Below are 19,706 nucleotides of genomic sequence, written 5' to 3'. Positions count from 1 at the left end.
CAGATAAAACACCCATTAGGTATATCGAGTGAACCATTTTAGCGGGTGCCCTTGTCAATGAATCCCCGCGACATAGAGAACACTTCCTAGGTTGTAACAAAGTTGTAAATAGCAGAAGGGGAGCACTGCCTCCCCCTGCCCACGTAATCGGTAAAAATATCCATATATCCCTATAGTCCCCCAACCCATCATGCCCCCTTGCCCCCTTTCCCCTTTTGCCCCAGCGATGTGTCAGCGGAAGCGAAATGTTAAATTTTCTTATATGAGCACAATGCAATGTATCCTATAAACCGTAGTCTATACATACATATTCGTACGTAGAGTACACATAGCATAGAATTGAACAAATCCAGGAGGAGATATGCTTATATTGATAAGGGCCGATCCCTAGACCTCCCCTCCCACGAGTAGCAACTTAAATGGATTAAAACTTAGCCTAGATTAACTTCTTCAGCCATCAGCCATATGATATGCAATAATTGCTTTAGATCAAGTTCAAGTCGTTGTGATTTTTCGAAAACAGCCTATCAAAATCGTGAATCGTGGTCTCTATAAACAATATAAGGCGTATATATGTATACAGAAACGGTGTGAAAAGACCCAGACATTTAAAATGCAGTAGCACAATCATCGAGCGAGTGACAAAAAATAAACGAACAGCAGCTTACAAGGACTAATCCTAAAATTAACTAGATGTATGTATGGTTAGCAGGCTATCATTTTATACAAAGTAGTATATTATTAAATTCAATATTTCTCCCCTTTCCAAATGGTTTCCATTAAACTCCATTTCTAAACTATTTTCATTTGAATTTTACATATCAACGATCGTATTTTTGTAATATAGCACACCTGGTTTCTAATACTATCAATATCAGTACAAACACTATATTAAAGACGACTAACTTTTATCCTAAACGTAAACCTTCCAAGCAAACCAAACTCGATAAGAAATTTTCCTCCATCGCAAATTGTACATACGGATGTCAAAATGAAAATGTTGCTGTAGCTCTTTCAAGCAAGTAAACAATAATTATAAAATGTTTAAAAAATTCCATAAAAATCTAAGTTAGGCAGCAAACCAAATTACTGTAGGAATGTAAATAATTGTTTTCTTGTTAATTTACTAATAAATTTTGGACAGCATATCAGGCCAATGACTCTACTTGATGATCTTTCGTATACCAAATCTTTTTCTACAGCTTGGATTTTAGACTATGTGGAGATTATTTTCATTTAAATGCAAATGCAAGTGAAATAACTAAAAGGAGCGATTTAATCGAATTTATAATGTTTAATGGCAGTTAATCGAAGTAAACAGAAGTGGAAAAAACTTAAACATCAATATAAATATCAATTAAATTAACAAAATGATTAGCAATTAATTATGCCCCCAGCAACTAGTTAGTTTATACATTTTTTGTAAAACAGATTAAACAATTAGTTACACCTTTTTCTATAAGCAGATATTGATAATATATAAAAGAAAGAAAAAGAAAATCGAAAAACCAATCAAATTATGAATTATAAAAAATGGCGTTTTATTTTCCCTAAGCTGACTGGGGTGTTAATATTCGATAATAGATATGGTACTATTTGATAGCTTTCAGTTTTTAAAGATTATGATTTTCCTGAGTGTCCTGAATACTTTCTCTACCGCAAACCCTTTTCACCGAATAAGACAGCCTCGTGTTAATAGGACGCGTGAATCTGCAACAAATTAAATATGCACGCGTGAGTTCCGTGGAGAAAAAAGGGGGAAAGTGAGGAAGTACGAGGAGCTGTAAGGCTGAGTTTGTTTTAGCGCTTGTGCATGCAGTTAATGTGCTTATTTTAAAATTTAAATTGGCTTGCGCAGTGCGCACTTGAGTGGCAACTCCTCAAAGGAGTGCGAGTGTTGGGTGGCAGGATGTGTGTGGAGGATGCACACTCCTACAGGACTCGCTTTCATAGAAAGTTTGCACAGCACTTTCTTTTACTTGGGGTTTTGCATAAAGCTCGTGGGGTAATTAACAGTCACTTGCAGTGGCGGAAATGAGGAGCGATAGCTGGAGCCAGTGTGGTCGTGGGTCCTGCCAAGGATATATGTAAGTGCATACATACATATACGTATGCCAGCCTTAAGAAAACAACTTAATTATTTTCTCAGGGCTGAGAGATGCACTTTGGCAGCAAAGGGAAAGGGAAAGGAGCCGCACTTCTTGAGAGCTGCAAGCTGTTGATAAAAACTAAAAGTCCGCAGTAATTGATCGTTTAACGAGCACATTTGAGCTATTTATGAGCAGAGGAAGATAGTTTGTCGCCGAATCTAAAATAATGTTAATTTTATTTCAAGCTTTATTCGAAACTATTGTTGTGTCCGCACACGTGTGTGTACATCTCAAATGATATGCCCACACAATGGACCTAAATAGCTGAATTATACTCAGCTGATTTGAAGCAATTTAATTAGAATTGCGCCAAGCTCACCTTCAAAAGTATAACGAAACTGACCTAGCCAACAAACATAAATTGCCTGGCATAGGTTCAGTACTGTGCATTAGCATACAGAAACTTTTAGATACATTTAGAAAACAATTTTAACATGATAATTACAGGCAATTTAAAAAGGGCCATCATTAGTTTAAAAGTATAAAAAGTTGGAGGCGGAAAGTTAAATTAATGCAAAAATTAAAAATGTTTTCAAATTGTTTTATTTGTCTTTCTAAACAATATGCTACTAGAACTGGAATTAGCTCGGTCTCCTGGAAACCTCAACTCTAGTCTGTGTTAATCAAAAGTTGCAGTGTTCTCTTAGTTTTATCCCCGTAGCCCCTCACCTTTCGCCAGCAAGCTCGGAAAGTTATACTGCCAGTTGTGCCGGAGAGCGTTTTGTCATTCATTACAAATTTTCACACATGGCCCAATTAAATTATTTAGCCCCCAACACACGCTCACCCAGAATAGTTTTAATTAAATAATAGATACAAGCTACCTCAGCTGCGAACTCCAGCTGTGGGCGTGGCACTATTCTGCCAGCTGCTGAGGCAATGCTTTTTTCCTCATTTGCTAGTCAACTTTTGGCAGTTGGAAAAGTTTTCGAGGACGTAACGACTCCCGAGACAAAAGCCTATGGCCGAATTACGTTGAATGTGTGTCAACTGTACCACCAGAGCGTTCGGCACATGTTCATCTACCTCTCTCTCACTCTTTCACTGTCTATCTCTCTCTCTCACGCACACCCATTCCCAACTCTTTCTGGGGGAGCTTGTAAGGCATTTAAAATTAATGTGGTATAGAGGTGTTTGGGAGCTTACAAGACATGTCGAAGACAAGTCGAGGACATGCAGCCGTTAACATAATCGCTCGATCTAAGAGCCCACTTGTTCCCACCCTCTACATGGCGCTATTCAACACTGTTCGAAGTAGTTGAAAGTTGACAGTATCAGCACAAGGCATATTTAATTCAAGAACTTAAGATTTTCTTCGCAAAGCTTGCGGTGGGCTTACCTAGATAAAGTTTGCTTTAATACTGGTTAAAGCTAGTGTTTAGCAATGGAAATGTTTTTACGATATGGGTCAGTGTTGAGCAGTGGGGAAAAAAACAACGTTAAAACAACACTCTAAATACTTCAGGTGAAAATACTTGCTCATAGCATAAAGTGGCGAATTGCTAAGCGTTTATCGAACAATACCAATTCATTGATGGCATTTTCTTGGTAATGAAATGAAAATAAGTAGTATTGTCCTACATTTTGTTTGCTAAACACTCCAACTGTTGTGTGACACAAAGGTCTTATTGCTTATCTATCTGACCGTTAGATATTGGAGGCACATGTTAGGCAATTATCATTTGTAGGGGATAAAAGTAATTGCGCCACACAATAGCGTTGATAATGCATACATAAGGGTCACAAGTCTTTTGATATAGACATAGAACATCTAATGATAGGGGATTTATTAAGATAACATAGGATTATTGGGAAATGCGATGTGTTTTTTCACGAATTACCATAGATAAAGTATGTAAATAAAGTGCGGCTCTGGTGATTCATTTTATCATATATAAATCGTGATCACGCACTAATGAGATAGCACTTGATTGATTACCGACGTATGTCAGACAATCACCTAATTACCAACCGTAAAGTATTCACTTCTTCAGTTCTGGATCTGAAGCCGGGTCAGCAGCAACACCTTCACAATGGTGTCCAGTAGCACGCATGCCCTGGGTCTCCTTTGCCTTTTGGTTTTCCTACAAGGAAGTACAACGGCCCAGGCCCAGAGTGATGATTATGTGGCTCTTTGTAACCTGACCAGCAGCATTGCTGTCGATCTTGATCTGGTAAAAACGTACACAATTTGCTGAATTTGCTAAGACTAACTAGACATTTTGACAAAGTTCTCCGGAATTTGGTGGGAAGTGGCTCGTCAGCCGTCCGACGTCGACTTTTGCACCGAGGTTAATATTACAGTGCTAAATACAACCGATAATAATGTCCTGATCGATACCACATACGCCGTATCTCCTGACTACCCGTGGGTTAACCAAACCATGAATGCCACCATCACTGTGGATAATAACAAAGCTGTCCAGGATGGTTTCAACATCAGCTATTGGAACCCACCTGGCTTCACTCCCTACACAGTGTATAAGGTCCTCTACACTGACTACACCGATGTGGCCTTCCTTTGCGGCTATACGAATAAGACCGATAACGGCACGTCATTCGGAATTATCCTTGCTAGGGATCGTACCCCCACCACGGATGTTTTGAAGAAACTCGAGGGCCTCGGTTCCAGTATATCGTCCAACTTTTTAAATGGCTCTATGTCAGTGATAACTCAGGGAGAATCGTAAGTTGACACTTTACTATTGCACTCTGAAATTGGCACTGATGGGTATATGCTGTGTAAAATATATTCAAAAACATTTTCAGCAAATTGTTAAAAAATTAAATACATTCTGCATTAGTTTGCACTACACTAGTCTCCAATTTATCTTATAGTTTTGTCTTTTTCAGTTGCTACGCACCATCCGGAGCCAGTCCTGCGACCATTATTTCCACACTGTTGATTGTCATGGCTCTTATTCATGGCATTTGTTCTGACCATCAAATAATTTAGATTATGTCATGGAAGGATGATAACCAACAGCGCCAAAAAATACCACGTTTTCTTTTCTTAAATTTGCTTTCAAATTACCATGTATATAAATTCCATGTAAAGCACAAATAAATAAAAACCTATTCATTATCGATGTAATCAATTATTTGGTTATTATTTTATTAGAAAAGGATTTGGCTAAAATTAAACATGATTTTTTATCGGCGGAACCTTTCGAACTCTTGGGAAGTAAAAAATGGTGCTGATTGTTAATTATTAAAAATGTTTTCTTATCAAAACTTGCGCTTCTTTCGCCTCCCGTTTCTGTTTCTGTGCACTCATGTTTTTGTTTTCACAAATGACTCACGGTCTGGCAGCGATAAAGAATAATCCAGCAACGAAGACGTTTCCTCTTCGTATGAATATTTTTTTTAGGATGATAGATTACAAAAATGCTTTGATAGCAGGCTTCAATTAAATTACTATTTGTTTTTGGTATCTACTACTAATGATAAGAACACTTACCTTTCTTACAGCATTGACGATCGCAAGAATGGGTAATGATGAGTAATGGGGAATAGTACACCAAATTTCAGACGGGAAGGGAAGTTCGATAAAACTAAAATAGAGTAAGGTATCTACAACGTTTGAAAATTCCCAGTCTGCGACGTAATTTAACCACAGAAATTAACCTTAACGTTGAGTCTTCAAAATAAAATAATTTTTATACATGTTTTACACAGAAAATTGTGCAAATTAGTTGTAAAGATCATAAAAGACAATAAAAGTGGAATGTTTTTATGGAAGTAACTAAGTTTGTTTATACCTTTAAGTTAGCAATTTAAACCATAAAGATAGTAATACAAATTAAATGAGGACAAATGTATTTATAATGGGGTTTAAATCAATATCGGGTCTATTGAGCACCGAATCTATTTCTGGCCAGCAGATTCACTTCCTGGAAAACCATGTCAAAGGGATTTGCAGGTAAGACAACCTATTGACCAATGTGCAGGGGAGTTTTCAGTGCAATACCAACAAAATATTATTCGTAGAGCCCCGGGGGATTACTCATTCCACGCAGCGATAACAGACGTCAGATGTACGTAAATCGGTGACAGAGCCAGGCGCCCCACAAGTGCAGGCATCGATAATGGCCGCAAAAATATGGGAAAAGATACAGGCCTATAAAAGCCAGTTGCGGATGGGCAGCCAGTTCAGTATTACGACGCACTCGCAGCGAAACGATCGCAGAACCGGTACCTCAAAGCGGAAGATATAGAACACATTTAGACAGTGACATCATGTGCAAAAGTGCGATCATTTGCCTGGCCATCGTGGCCGCCGTTGCCTCCTTTTCGCAGGTTTTGGCCCAAACAGCGCCAGGCTGTGCTCAAGCCACCGGCATAAACTTTAACCAGACCGATGTGAGTGAAATGATTGTTATGTATCATTACAGTCATAAGAAACAATGAAAATGTACAAGATGTCAGCTTACAATGACCTCGGATCTGCTCTAAATGGGATGCAATTCTAGGATACCTAAATTCCGCAAAGGCTTTAACTGTTATGCAATCGTGGATGGATAACTACATAACGAAGCCCAAAAATAATAATATTTTCCCATTTAACTATACCAATTGCCAATAATTAACTTAAAAACTTATGTGCGAATTAAAAAATATTAAATGTATTTTCTCCATTTCCAGCTTAGCGGCCAGTGGATCGAGGTGGCCCGCAATCCCGCCTCGAACGTGTCCTGCACTACCCTTAATGTGGCCTTCTGGAACTCCAACTACTTGCTGGTCAATGTCAGCCATTCGAGCAACGTCGCCTCCACTTTGGTGGACGTCTATGAAACCGCGAATATTACCCTGCTGGCCAACAACTTGTCCGGATACAATGTGAGCCTGGTGAATGGCCAGAAGCAGGAGTACGTCTTCGTGAAGCTGCTGAGCTACGTGAACTCCACCTACCTGGTGGGATGCACCTACACGGATGCCAACAACGCATCGACCAGTGCTGGCTTCATTCTGGGCAGATCCTCCTATACTCCTGAAGGCGTGCAGACTGCCAACAACGATGCCTCTGTGTCCTTCAGCAATTTCCAGAACAACACCTACGGCAATGTCACTCAGTTGGGGTAAGTCCTATTTTAGGCTGCCATATCATAAACCCTACTTATTTTCATCCCTATTAAACAATCTTTTAGTTGCCGTGCCAGTTCCGCCGGACAGACTGTGCCTTTGACCCTGATTTCTGGCTTCCTGGCCTTTGCCCTGTTGCTGATCAAGGCCTAGAGAAGGAGATGTATCCAAGTGCTGCTTTGCCTAGCCACCATAAATGCGAAAAACTAACAATATCCAATCACTTGCCCAAGTCATTGCGTCATTCTCTTTATTTAGTTTGTAGTTGTCTTTAAACACCGCGCTCCAAAATCGAGGCAAGGCAAAACGTTGTCAATAAAAGTAAACCGAAATGGGTGAGGGCCCATAAAAAAGCCCCCACTGAAACGAAGACAATTCGATAAAGGCCAAGAGACAAGATGAGGTGTCTCAATGCTGTGGTGCAATCAGCGCTTTAATTTGCTGGCAACTTGTTAGAAGGTGTGCGTGATAAGATAAACGTAAGCGATAACAAAATATATGGCTGTGCCACCAGTTCTCACTAGCCGTCATAGATATTCTATTTTTGCTTTTTTTTGTTTCTCCTTGCTAACTCATAAATCAATCAATGGCCGTGTGTTCACAGGCAAAACCATCCGATACGTTTTGCCACTGATTAATTGATTGCAAAATCACTGCACTGCAAACTACGCTTGTAATTACCACGGTTTAGGGGCACTTTTGTTATCGTTTATTGGTGGGATTTAAGTGGGTTTATCTGTTCGATTTCATGCCCCAATGAGGTTCATTTTGCGATAGAAGGAATATTGGCTTGTGGCTTGATATGACTTTGATACTTACAATTATTTTGATAACTTATAAGCCCGATACATTCGAATTCATTCTCGACTGACAACTATGTCTAAAAAAGCAACAAATTTCAAATTGATAAGTTGGAAAATTACCGAAAGCAACAATCTACAATATTGACAAGTATGTTGAACTTGGATAGATAGCGTTGTCAGGAAAATATAAATAATTTAATGATAGTCTGATATTAACATAAATGTTACTACCACCAATATATTGTGTCGCAGAAACGTATGTAAGTATCTCGTTTGAGAGGCACTCAATCCATTCACATACAAACAACTTTCTTTCGAACTAACAAGTGTTGTATCGTACTTGGTACGATGTCCGAAAAGTAGTCAACTACAAGAAGTAGTCAAACCAAAGAATACGAATATTCAGCACACACTTAATTGTCAAAAAAAAGAAAAGCCAGTTGCGAACAGCAGGAGAACTGAGACAACTGAGTTAGCGCACACACTCGATGCTGTGATTTGTTTGCCACCCCGCTGCGGAAAATAAAACACTTAAAGTCCTGGCCAAGTCTCGAATCAGATACAAAATCCTCGGGAGCTTCTGCCTCTTACACACTTATCGAGCTTCGGGCTGGCTGTTGCTGATTTCTTCTTTATTTATTCAGCTCCAACCCAATCAGCCCACCCACACACATCCCGATCCTGATGCAAACAAACCCACACGAATGTAAACACAAGGCCACTAAATCACTGAACACTCTCAGCTTTGGCATTTACACCACCACCCCCATCCCACCCAGCAGTCCATCCACAGGACTACGGTTACTGCTCCTCCTCCTCCTGCTCCTATTCCTGCTCCTTGTCCTTCTGCTCCTGATCCTGCGACTTCTTTTGTTGCTGCGCTTGACCCGCGGCTCCGGGCCCTCTTCTTTTTGGGGTTTGTTTATGTTTATTTGTTGGCACAATTTGGTTACATTGTTTGCTTACAATCTACTCATTGTTTGCTGGATTCGTTGTTGTTCTTAGAATCAAGTTTACATCGATTAGGTAGCAGTAAAATCTGTTGCCAAGAACAACACAAAGAAAGGGCGAAGAAATCTATAAATTTGCATAAAGGCTTAACAGAATTTCACCACCTGAACTACTTAGATACTTTCTAAGACGTCAATGTAGTTTGCAAAATATTATTTCTACTTCTCTTCTTATTTGCGCTTCTCTAGACAACTGCGAAACATACCTTGAATAGATGCTACATATCTCCATATTTAACCACCACATCCGAGAATATCCTTGAAATAAGGCATGGCATTCTTACACCTATCCCAGTAGCAGTATTCATGGCATTTTCTGGCAAACAACTAGACAATAATTACACAGTCTCAAGTAGCTAATCATCCAAGAAGCCCTACTCGGCTCAGAGCTGAGACCAATCCCAGACCAAAGTCAACCGCATCAAAGTCCGGGGCCAGAGCTCTTGGTCAAATGCCAGACAAACAAAGGACGCCTCCAATCAATGCTAATAGCAATCGTCCTGCAATATCCTCAAAGTGCTTGGAAAACCGAATGCCAAGCACCACCACACATGCTCGCACATTCAATGTAGCCTAAATGGGCGAGTTGGCCCAGTGTGAGGAGCTGGAGCAGACAAAACTATTAATTAATTTCCCAGTCACTGCAGGCCATCGACTTTGCGACCTGCCACATGCCGCATGTCGTAAGCCGTTGACATTTCAGCCAATACAGTTTTCGCAACTGATTCCCATCTCTGTGGCAAGGTGTGGTAGTTTAACGAATGTGCCAAATGGTATGAGTCTAGTTTTTATGGAAGTTAAGGGAGGGAAACATTTTCTTAGACATATTCATTCAGCATATTTCTTGGCCCTTCGCACTGTGGATATGTATGTAATGGTTGAGCGTGCTGTTATCATATAAATTGAAATCTTAGCCAAGTTTGTGGCACTCAAGTCTCAAGTATTTGGCAGTGGCAATCGTCACTCAAGAGTCGCTGCTCCTAAGCTACTTAGAAACACTGAGAAAGATAATGGTAGCCCTCTGGAAGACCCTATATAATGCACAAACTAGATTGACTTGCAGACAGTACCCACATAGCAAGAATGCCATACTAAATCAGTGATTTTGTAATTTTAAATCAAAAAAATATTTCTTTATTTATGTTCCTCACTGCCTCATCTTCGCATCGAAACCCAAATTTATGCTGATCTCTGGCCTTTCATCTAAGCGAATCTATTTGCATAGATTTCCCAAAACTTGGCAACAAAAACATGATTCGATTTCCACTCGGCAGCTGATAATACTTCTCAATACGCTCCACGCATCTGTTTATGCAGTGCCACAGGTGGGGGTAATTGAAAGGAGGTCCTCACTCATTTACATTCAATTAACAGTTGTAGACCAGAGCAAATGGCCATCTATGAGATACTTGTATGTCTGGGCATTACTGCTCGACCACCCATATATATTCATGGTCAACAGCAAGGACATGGTACAAAAAGGGGGCAGGTCAGCAAAATATTTGGGAATAAGTTTGAGAATTTGGGTCATCCAGATCTTTATAATACCATAAGGGTTATTAAATTTTGATTGATTCTCAGTATAGATAAGTGTATCGAAATATTAAAACTCAGACGATAACAAATTTATAAGAGTATTATAAATATTTATTTGTAAATAGTAAACTTATCAGAACTGATTCATTTAAAACTCCCAATAATCATATTTATTATTATCATATTATTTACTTAAATATTTATTACCCTGTTCAGCGCCGCCCATGGGCAATTCACATTTGTACCTAATTTATGCCACACAAACTAAGGGTTTTGTGTAATGGAACTGTGTTTAGTCTTTAGTTGACTTTGGGCTAATGCATAGATAATTACAGGTGCAGAGAAAGTGTCTTACGCATTACATATTCATCAGCCTTTGATGAACACAGACTTAGAGTTATGGAAAAGGAGTATTAAAGATGCAACATCGTATATTCCAAGTTCAAACACACTCTTTATTTAAGGTCGAACAATATATGACTTTCACAGATATACTATCAAAAGTATCATTCCTTATCGATTTGATTTATTTGATCAAGAACTACTTATCACATCATTTTAGTTGCACATTTCCGGAATTCCTCCTCCCATAGTAAAACCACCTCTTGTGCACTTAGGACACACATTATCGCCCTCCTTTATACTGATATCTCACTTCGTTGTCTTAAAAGGCGAACGTGCGAATCCCCTTTTGACAGCTCGTCACATCTGCAATTAAAGCAATTAATTAAGTTGGCTTACCTCATCGCACCAGGCCGCAAATCTCCAACTGTAAAAGAAAACGATAACCCGAAGAAGCGGCTTTCGGAGCACTCACCTTCAACCCATCCCAGAAGTATCATTTTAAATGCCAATTACAGTTGGAGCAGGAGCAAAGGGGAATCAAGGATATAGGATATGGGCTATGGGGTATGGGAACGGTGCTGGCGCAAATTGCTGCAAATCCATGGCGGATGGCTACCATTCTACAGCACTTTTGCGCTGTTCTGTTCGCCGTCGATTTTACAGCATTTCGTTTCTATGAGAGTGGGCTGTGTTGGCACAGGCATTATTCGTAACGAGCGACATGATCATAAAAATAAACGCAAAATATAACACAAAACGCAAACACAATAATGGCCTGGGAGTGCCTTAGTTTTTATTTCTACACCTGTTTACAAACAAAGCAACAAAGAGAAAGCTCAACGGAGGACGAGCAAATTTGACTGCGCCAGCACGCACACAATTAAATTTCCGGTACAACACCTACATGGGCATCCAGCCCCTCCCTCTCCCGAAAAACCCTCCAAAAACCCTCGAAGCCCCCTCAAAATACACTTTGATTTCCGTGCCAGAGCTTTCACTGTGTGGGTGGGCTAGTGTTAGTGTGTGTGTGCAGCGTGTTTGAGCCATTAAAATTACGCCTAACGGAGTTGCACAAAACACACCCAAAGTCACACAGACAAATACACCAACAAAAATTTCTGAGGAGTAAAAATATGGGTTTTACACCCATGCACCTGAATTTGCCTACATTTCGTCTGTTTACCTATGATAAAAGTAGGAAAAGAAGTTGTTTCTGTTTTCGTATACTTAACCCAATCCACTTGTAACTGGGTGCCCATGAAGTTGCCTAAAATATCTCTTTGCTTCAAAGCATAAATTGCCAATTTTCCCGGTGCACAAATAGGAGACGTAAAAATGTGCGAGGCTCACGCGGCGTATGAGTATTTTTTTGACTCACTCTAACTGCTCTAACACGTTTCATTTGAAATCCATGGCACGTTTGTTGGAGCCAACAACACCACCAGCACCCGGAGACACGGAGCAATTTTCAATATTCCCGACTGCTGGGAGGTTGGAGGTGGATGGTGGGTGTGGCAGGAGGCGGATATAATGCGGCGACGACAATGCCGCCTGAGTTGCTGTCAAAATTGGCAAAAATCGACAAGGCCTCGGCGCTAACTAAAAATCAAAGACGCCTTTCCCACTTCGATTCCTTGGAGGGCAGCTACGTGTGTGGGCCATAATATTTATGCTGCTGCACAAACACCCAAGCAAACTCGAGAGCTCCTGCAAGCTTAGGCACACATACTGGCACACGTGGCGTATGCGTAATATTTGCACGGGATTATTACAGGCTGGCACTCGAGAAGCGCACACGTCGCAGCCCCAATAAAAATTTATACATGTTTATGTATGTGCCTGCACTTAATAATAAAATTTCGTTTAATTTCGAGTTTTGAATTTCATTTTTATGATTCCTTTCGCTTTCATTTTTTGCATTTCTGCCGCTTATTTATTTTTCTTGCCAGGTGTTTGCCGTAACGTGATAAAATTTTAATTATATTTGCTGCAAGGTGGATTGGATATTTATGCTGTTGCTACTTATTGTGATGTGATTTTAAAAGCATTGTGCACAGTGTACTCAGCTGCTCGCGGCGTAATTTGATTTACCAAAAATGTATTAAAAAGAGTGAGCTTGGGTTCTTAAATATAAAATGGTATATGGTTGTCCTACAATAAGAAAAACATAGAAAGTTGACTCACCATCATTAACTGTCTGCTTATCTTTGGCAACTTTTAATTAGAAACTCCTATCGACATTTTCTTGAAACTGTAGGCGAACAGTAAATATATAAAATATATAGATACTGATAAAAAGTGGAGTAACAAAAATATTTCCCGTACCTTAATTAGTAATAACTTGAGGCCAGTGCATACCTTTGCGGAAATGCACTCTGGGCTTATAAAATTCATTAGGGAAAAGCGAAAACATTTGACATTGATGTCGGCTTAGTCTGTCTGAGGAATTCACTGGACAGACGAACTGCCTTGTCTGCCGTGCCGTTTTCTGTTCAGTTCAGTTCAGTTTTCTGTTTTCCGTCTGAAGTTTGTTTATCTCCCTTTTGGCGTTGCCTAATGGACGCCTGCCAACAGCTGGCAGGACACTTTGAGCAACTCGACATCGCTTGAATCCTGGATCCTGAATCCTGGATGCTGGATGCTGGATGCTGGCTCCTGCGAGTGGAAACATTGTATTCGAGTCAGGTGCGTTGTGAATTTTGCTGCAACAGTCATTATAATAATGCCACAACGAAGTGTGCTCGGAAATAATAATCAAGTTGGTCGTTGGGGGGCGGGGTGTTTGGGGTGTTGTGGGAGGGAGGGTGAGTTGGAACACAGCTGCTGGCACTTGATGGTCTCGTGTAGGTTGTAGACCAGCCAAGGCACTTAAAATTTCATTTAAATATGGACTCCTCGTTGAATGTGCAATCGTGCATTGTTGCACTTCTGCTGGCGCCGTTGCAAGAGCTGCAAGAGCAATAATCGCCTCAAATAATAACTTTAAGTGCATAATTTTATAAGTTCTTGCCGTAATAGCTATTTTGCCTTTCGCCGTACGTGAGTGCATTTGCCTTCGGCTTACCACGAGCCATTATATCTTTAAGTCAAGGCAATGTCTTACAAGATATATTTGTTGGCACTCAATTACACTTATTTTAAACTGAAATATTGTTGGTTGTCTAACCTTACCTTGCTCGGAATAAGTTAATCAATATGTTCAATATGAAACTAATTGACACCCATAATTACATTCGCGTTTAAAATTAGCCATTATGAATTTCCTTAGCCCATCGCATTTGCTTTTAATTGATTTTGTGTAATTGCCGCCATTCAACCAGCAAAAATTGACCCTTTCGTGAGGTGAAAACTAATTGTTTGCATTTTTCTCTAAAGTATCTTTTTTCATCGTTTCCATAACAAATCGCGAGCCAATTGGCGAATGAGTGAGTGCGAAAATATCCCCAATTTATTTAAATATTTTTGACACGCACTGCACAAATGGCCGGCTCTGATTAAAAACAGATTGGTTCAGATTGGTTTTTTAATAACCTTACTATTCAGGCAATATTGCAACAGTAACAGTCGAGCTTTGAATTGCAAATTCGTTTGGTAATCGGTTACAGATATTACTTTAAATGATTTCATTTTACCACGAAGGTATATATATGTACATCTGCCATTTATTACAGGAATTATCTTCTGTATAGTAGAAGAATACTAATAAATTTAAATTAAGATGAAATTATATTTTCAGGGAGTATTCAATTAAAATGCATAATGAAAAGAAAAGTAAAGTTTTTTCAGCTTTAATATTCCCTTTTTCTGTCATAGAAAACTTATGACACGCAACAGATATGCAAAAGTTTAAAGTCAATCAAACTTTTTAATTTTCATTTACATTAAAATTATGTTTGCATCTATGTGCCATACCATTTGTTGGTGTCGCTCGACGCTTTTGATACAAAATTTGCATACAACAATTTTTCTCACTTCACTTTCCGAGAAGTTTGCCTTTTTCCATTTGCATAACTCAACATCCAGACAAACAGAAATAAAAGGAGAGTGGAACCTATGGAATAGCATTAAGAGGGAAAGTCACGAAAAGCAAATATGAATCATACGCCATGTGTGGCAAATGCGTTGAAACAAACACTTCAAGTGCAAAGGAAAAATAATTTGCAAGAATAAACAATTACGCGGATATTATAGAAAAGTTTCACAGATAAAATTTACAGTTTGGGATACATTATTTTAACCATGAAATATGCATTTTATTTTAAAGCAAGAAAACAGGGACAAATAAATTAAAGATCACGGAACTAAAGTTTAGGAAAGGTACCTGTTAAACAATAATCTAAAAACAACCCTACACTTATCAATTTAATATAAATTAACATGATATTAACCAATTTATTTGATTATCGCCTTTGTCTATACCTACATATATGTAAATTTATTGAAAAGATTTTCTTACCTCAATAGTCAAACAGATAATTCACGTGCTAAAATGTTCGCGATATCGTCAATTGTTATTCGAGTTAGCACTTTTTTTTATAAATAAATATTGGCCCATTGTCGTTTGTTTGAAATGTGTCTCGTTGTGTTTTAAAAATATTTGTTTTGGCTTATTTACTAATTAACAAATTTTTTGAACATTGATAACGAAATAATAGTGTATATCCTTTGGAAACAGAAAAAAACTTCTTTAACCCAGTTGGCCAACAAATCATGCAAGTGGTAACAACTTGGCGATGTCGTCAATTGTTTCACGTCGAATGGCCAGAGCTTTTTGGCACATTTTTCGAGCGTCTAATCAAGATATTATCGAATTAACAGGTCCGAGATAATTGAGGTGGCGTCAAATGGAATCCACCCCGAAGAATTGAACAATCAAACGAGGGGGTTTGAACTAGATATATTTTATTACAGCCCAAAAGAGAGCGAGTAATAAGTCGAGCGAGGAGCGGGAATCCCAGTTCAGCCAGCCAGTCACAATGCCAATTGAGGCTCTGATATGTACGGCAAACAAGAGCCGGCAGAGCAATCTACAATCTGCGATACGATCTCGAGTATCCCATTATCAGTGGGATGATCTCCGCCTTTACTATCATTCGACAGTCGCGATTAGCGGTGCACAGACGTGCGATTGACTAAGTAACTTACTCGAGTAACTTACTCTGCGCCATGTATCCGCAACTGGAAACGGAAGCGGAGGCTCTGGAAAAGGCCACGGCGCGGGCTCTTTTACCAGGTGCCACCAGCAAGCCCGCCAGTGAAGCTGGCAAGGCTCCCAGGACAAACAAATGGAAGCGCCGCCTGCATCGCCACATCCCGGTCTTCCAATGGCTTCCACTCTACACCACCGAATGGGGCATCAACGACTTCATCGCCGGCATCACCCTGGGACTCACCATCATACCCGAAAGCATGGCCTGTGCCCTTCTGGCTGGCCTTCCCGCTCGATATGGCCTCTGCTCGGCGTTCATCGGACCGCTGATCTATCTGGTTTTCGGTTCGATCGACAAGGTCATCATTGGACCCACCAGCCTGGTGGCTCTGGTCAGTGTGCAGTTCACCGTGGGACGACCCATCGAATTCGCCTTCCTGCTCACCTTTCTCAGCGGAATTGTGCAGATCATCATGGGCACGATGAGGATGGGTAAGTGGCGACCCACTGGACAAGATTTCCCAGTCATAACTCAAAGGAAAAATGACAAATGCCGACCAAGTTATAAAATTATTACTAAATTGAATTAATTCAGAACATATAAGTTAGTTGGCACTACTAGCAGAAAACATCTTTATCTCTAATGCGTTATACAAATTGCTGTTTTAAGTTTTGAAAATTTTCCCTGAGTGTATGCCACCCAAGTGCCAGCTGGATGACGTGTGATCTCACGGATAAATTGCCTTAAGTGCGGCATGTGTTACTTTCGCCGTGAACTTGGTCACAATTGAATTGAAATAGATCCGCTTAAAAGCTCACTTTAAGCACCTAATTAGGTGCTCTGCGCGATAAGTGTTATGCGGTTTGCCCGCGATTAGCACTATTTGTATCAATTAACACTTCTTTGGATGGGATTCAGTGTACTCGTATGAACTCGGATACGGAACTGGACTAGATCCGAAACATAAACATCGGGAGGGTGGCCAAAGAATAGCAAACGAAGGCAGGTGTCATTGAAGCTCAATGAGCAAGTTTTGTTTCCACTTATCATTAGATTTCTGATTACACAATATTTATCGGTTGTTAGTGCTCTTTGGATACATTTTTGGACCTACGATTGACATTTCTTTTATGCTTCAGTCTATTTCATAAATGTTTGACTTAATAGAGCAAACTAAAAGCTTGTGCTGACTTCAAAATAATATCTAAAATAATCCTAATCCTAATGTTATACCATTTGCATAGGATTTATTTTCGAGTTCATCTCCATGCCGGTGATCAAAGCCTTTTCCTCGGCCACTGCCATCCTGGTAATAGAATCCCAGCTGAAAGTATTACTGGGCATTAAATACTTAGTGGCTGGATTGATAAACTCGGTTGGAATGCTGAGTTCCCGCATTGAAGAGTCGAATATTGCTGATTTCATCATGGGCGTTTGTGCCATAGTTTTCCTGCTCTTATTAGAGGTAAGTTTAATTCAAGTAATTTGGTAATTTTGATAAGTAAGCCCCCCATTTTAGTTACTAGATCGCGTGGCCAACAATGAGAAGCGAAACAAAGTTCTGAGGATATGCTGTCGATACTTATCCACCTCCAGGAACACATTGATAGTACTCATCGCCGCTATCGTTTCTTTTATTTGGATTCAAAAATATGGCCAAGTTCCCTATGCTCTTAGCAAGAATGCCCTGGCCACTCTACCCAACTTCACAGTGCCCAGTTTCAATATAGAAACCCCCGAGCGCAGCTACAGCATTTGGGAAGTTGTAAAGGAACTGAATATTGGCATCATAGTTATTCCAATTGTGGGCATTCTAACGAATATATCCATTGGAAAGTTGAGTAAGTAAGGAAAGCGACGCTTATTAAATGTCATTTTAAGCTTATGGAACTTTCAGCTCCCAAGGGATTGGTGGACACCAATCAGGAACTGCTCACCGTGGGTCTCTGCAACATGTTTGGATCCTGTGTGCAGGCGATGCCGTCATCAGGAGCGTTTACCCGATATGCCATTAGCACAGCCTGTGGCCTCAGGACTCCCATGGCCAATCTGTATTTGGGTGAGTGCAGCTGGGTATGAAGGATAGCAAGACTCAATTTCATTACTGCCCCAAAGAGTGAATATGCTTTAGTGTGATTGAACATTAATATATTGGCACTATTCCTGATTAGTTTTCCTTAATTTTTTTCTTCCTGTGCAGGCATTATTGTGCTGCTCGCTCTGAGCTACCTGAGTCCGTACTTCAACTACATCCCGGAAGCGACGCTGGCCGCCATCCTGATATGCTCCATATTCACGCTGCTCGACTTCAAGCTGCCGATGCGATTGTGGCGCGATTCCAAGCGCGACTTTGCCACCTGGCTGCTGTGCTTTTGCGTCAGCGTGCTCTTCGGCGTGGAGGTGGGTCTGTTCGTGAGCATTGTGGTGACGGCGCTGCACCTGCTGTTCCTCTGGGCACGCCCCGAGATCCGGGTGAAGATTGAGCAGCTGGACGAGATGCGGTACATCCGGGTGACGCCCGGCAATGGCATCTACTTCCCGGCCATCAATTATCTGCGGGAGCGAGTGCTCAAGGCCTGCGAGCAAGCGGACTTTCGCATTACGGTGGTGATCGATGGGCAGCGCATCAGTGGCATGGATTATACAGCTGCCCAAGGTGTATCCAAGCTATCCAGCGATCTGTGCCGCCAGGCAGATGCCTCCAGCTCCACGCTGTTGATCCTCTTCAGATTTCCGGAGCACCTGCAGAGGCTCATCGATCACACGGACAACCTGGTGTTCTGCGAGAGCGAGAACAAAGTGAAGGAGTTCCTCACGCAGGAGTCCCTGCGCAATGGCTACATTAACCTGAAGGAGCACATAAGGGCCTCCATAGATCTGGGCTATAAAATCGACATCGATTAGGTGGGCCCGCCCCCCAGTTAGCTGCTTGTGTTATTTATTTAAGTTTAGTTTCGCAGAAATTGTCGTCGCTGGCTGCAAATGGAAATAAAAGTGAAGGAAAAGTGGAACAAATGCCTTGATGGCAGCAATTTATAAAATCCCCGCCCTCCCCAAGCCCGACAACTGACCTCTGGAGGAGACGGGGGACAGGATGGATGCGGTGCCGCTGGCGACGCCGCCAATGATTGCCAAGCTAATGGATTTCTGTTTACTTTTTCACTTAGACGGGACGCCAAGGAGGAAAAGCAGCAGCAGCAGCAGCTGGAGCACAAGGAAAAAACAAGATTTTGAAAAATAGCGCAAAAGAAATTAGAGGAAAGCGAAAGCGCTCGGATAACTTCTCTAACCAAAAAGGAAAAATAGAAAAAAAAATAGGAAAAACAAGGTGTGCTTGGAAAAAGGACGAAACACAGCTGAAAAGGAAATGGCGAGAAATTAAACTAAAGTCCTGGCGTAAAGTGGATCAAACGCAGTAAAAACAAGTCATGACATAAATTAAATTATTCCACAACGAACACGGATTACTCTTTGGGCTCAAAAATATAATGTTACAGAGAGAAATGCTACAAATTCAAACATTATACTTTTAAATTATACCTATTTAAGTTTTAGAAAATATCAAGTTCAATTTGCGTTTATAGATTAAACGCTTTTGTTCTATGTAAGATCCCCATGTGGAAGTTACAC

The 19,706-nt window shown here is 40.4% G+C and overlaps 3 protein-coding genes across 5 annotated transcripts; all 3 read left to right on the top strand.

The window, feature by feature from the left end:
* Positions 1-4,105: 4,105 nt before the first annotated feature.
* LOC120451818 lies at positions 4,106-5,248 on the top strand. The gene is made up of 3 exons (XM_039635786.2): positions 4,106-4,324; positions 4,382-4,836; positions 5,004-5,248. The coding sequence occupies exons 1-3, from the start codon at positions 4,184-4,186 to the stop codon at positions 5,104-5,106; spliced, it is 699 nt and encodes a 232-aa protein (XP_039491720.1). The 5' UTR covers positions 4,106-4,183; the 3' UTR covers positions 5,107-5,248.
* A 1,051-nt stretch (positions 5,249-6,299) lies between these two features.
* Positions 6,300-7,602, top strand: LOC120453523. The gene is made up of 3 exons (XM_039638271.1): positions 6,300-6,512; positions 6,795-7,228; positions 7,298-7,602. Exons 1-3 carry the CDS (start codon positions 6,390-6,392, stop codon positions 7,383-7,385), a joined length of 645 nt encoding a protein of 214 aa, XP_039494205.1. The 5' UTR covers positions 6,300-6,389; the 3' UTR covers positions 7,386-7,602.
* An 8,418-nt stretch (positions 7,603-16,020) lies between these two features.
* LOC120453699 (sodium-independent sulfate anion transporter) lies at positions 16,021-19,706 on the top strand. 3 transcript variants are annotated; one of them, XM_039638522.2, is made up of 6 exons: positions 16,021-16,567; positions 17,321-17,541; positions 17,596-17,917; positions 17,974-18,135; positions 18,277-18,980; positions 19,037-19,706. In XM_039638522.2, exons 1-5 carry the CDS (start codon positions 16,093-16,095, stop codon positions 18,978-18,980), a joined length of 1,884 nt encoding a protein of 627 aa, XP_039494456.1. In that variant the 5' UTR covers positions 16,021-16,092; the 3' UTR covers positions 19,037-19,706. The 3 variants fall into 3 exon arrangements, with proteins under 3 accessions (XP_039494456.1, XP_039494455.1, XP_039494454.1); XM_039638521.2 differs by having other exon boundaries at positions 19,029-19,706; XM_039638520.2 differs by having other exon boundaries at positions 18,277-19,706.

Source organism: Drosophila santomea, chromosome 3R, assembly GCF_016746245.2.
Source record: "Drosophila santomea strain STO CAGO 1482 chromosome 3R, Prin_Dsan_1.1, whole genome shotgun sequence".
NCBI lineage: Eukaryota > Metazoa > Arthropoda > Insecta > Diptera > Drosophilidae > Drosophila > Drosophila santomea.
Note: the sequence above shows the minus strand (reverse complement) of the source record. Positions and strands in the feature narration are given on the sequence as shown.

Bases quoted from the DNA above. Each gene is read 5' to 3' on its own strand.
- LOC120451818 (XM_039635786.2), top strand. From the start codon at position 4,184: ATGGTGTCCAGTAGCACGCATGCCCTGGGTCTCCTTTGCCTTTTGGTT. The intron at 4,325-4,381 runs GTAAAAACGTAC...ATTTTGACAAAG, and splicing joins TTGCTGTCGATCTTGATCTG to TTCTCCGGAATTTGGTGGGA. The intron at 4,837-5,003 runs GTAAGTTGACAC...TGTCTTTTTCAG, and splicing joins GTGATAACTCAGGGAGAATC to TTGCTACGCACCATCCGGAG.
- LOC120453523 (XM_039638271.1), top strand. From the start codon at position 6,390: ATGTGCAAAAGTGCGATCATTTGCCTGGCCATCGTGGCCGCCGTTGCC. The intron at 6,513-6,794 runs GTGAGTGAAATG...CTCCATTTCCAG, and splicing joins TAAACTTTAACCAGACCGAT to CTTAGCGGCCAGTGGATCGA. The intron at 7,229-7,297 runs GTAAGTCCTATT...ACAATCTTTTAG, and splicing joins GGCAATGTCACTCAGTTGGG to TTGCCGTGCCAGTTCCGCCG.
- LOC120453699 (XM_039638522.2), top strand. From the start codon at position 16,093: ATGTATCCGCAACTGGAAACGGAAGCGGAGGCTCTGGAAAAGGCCACG. The intron at 16,568-17,320 runs GTAAGTGGCGAC...CCATTTGCATAG, and splicing joins CATGGGCACGATGAGGATGG to GATTTATTTTCGAGTTCATC. The intron at 17,918-17,973 runs GTAAGTAAGGAA...TGGAACTTTCAG, and splicing joins TATATCCATTGGAAAGTTGA to CTCCCAAGGGATTGGTGGAC.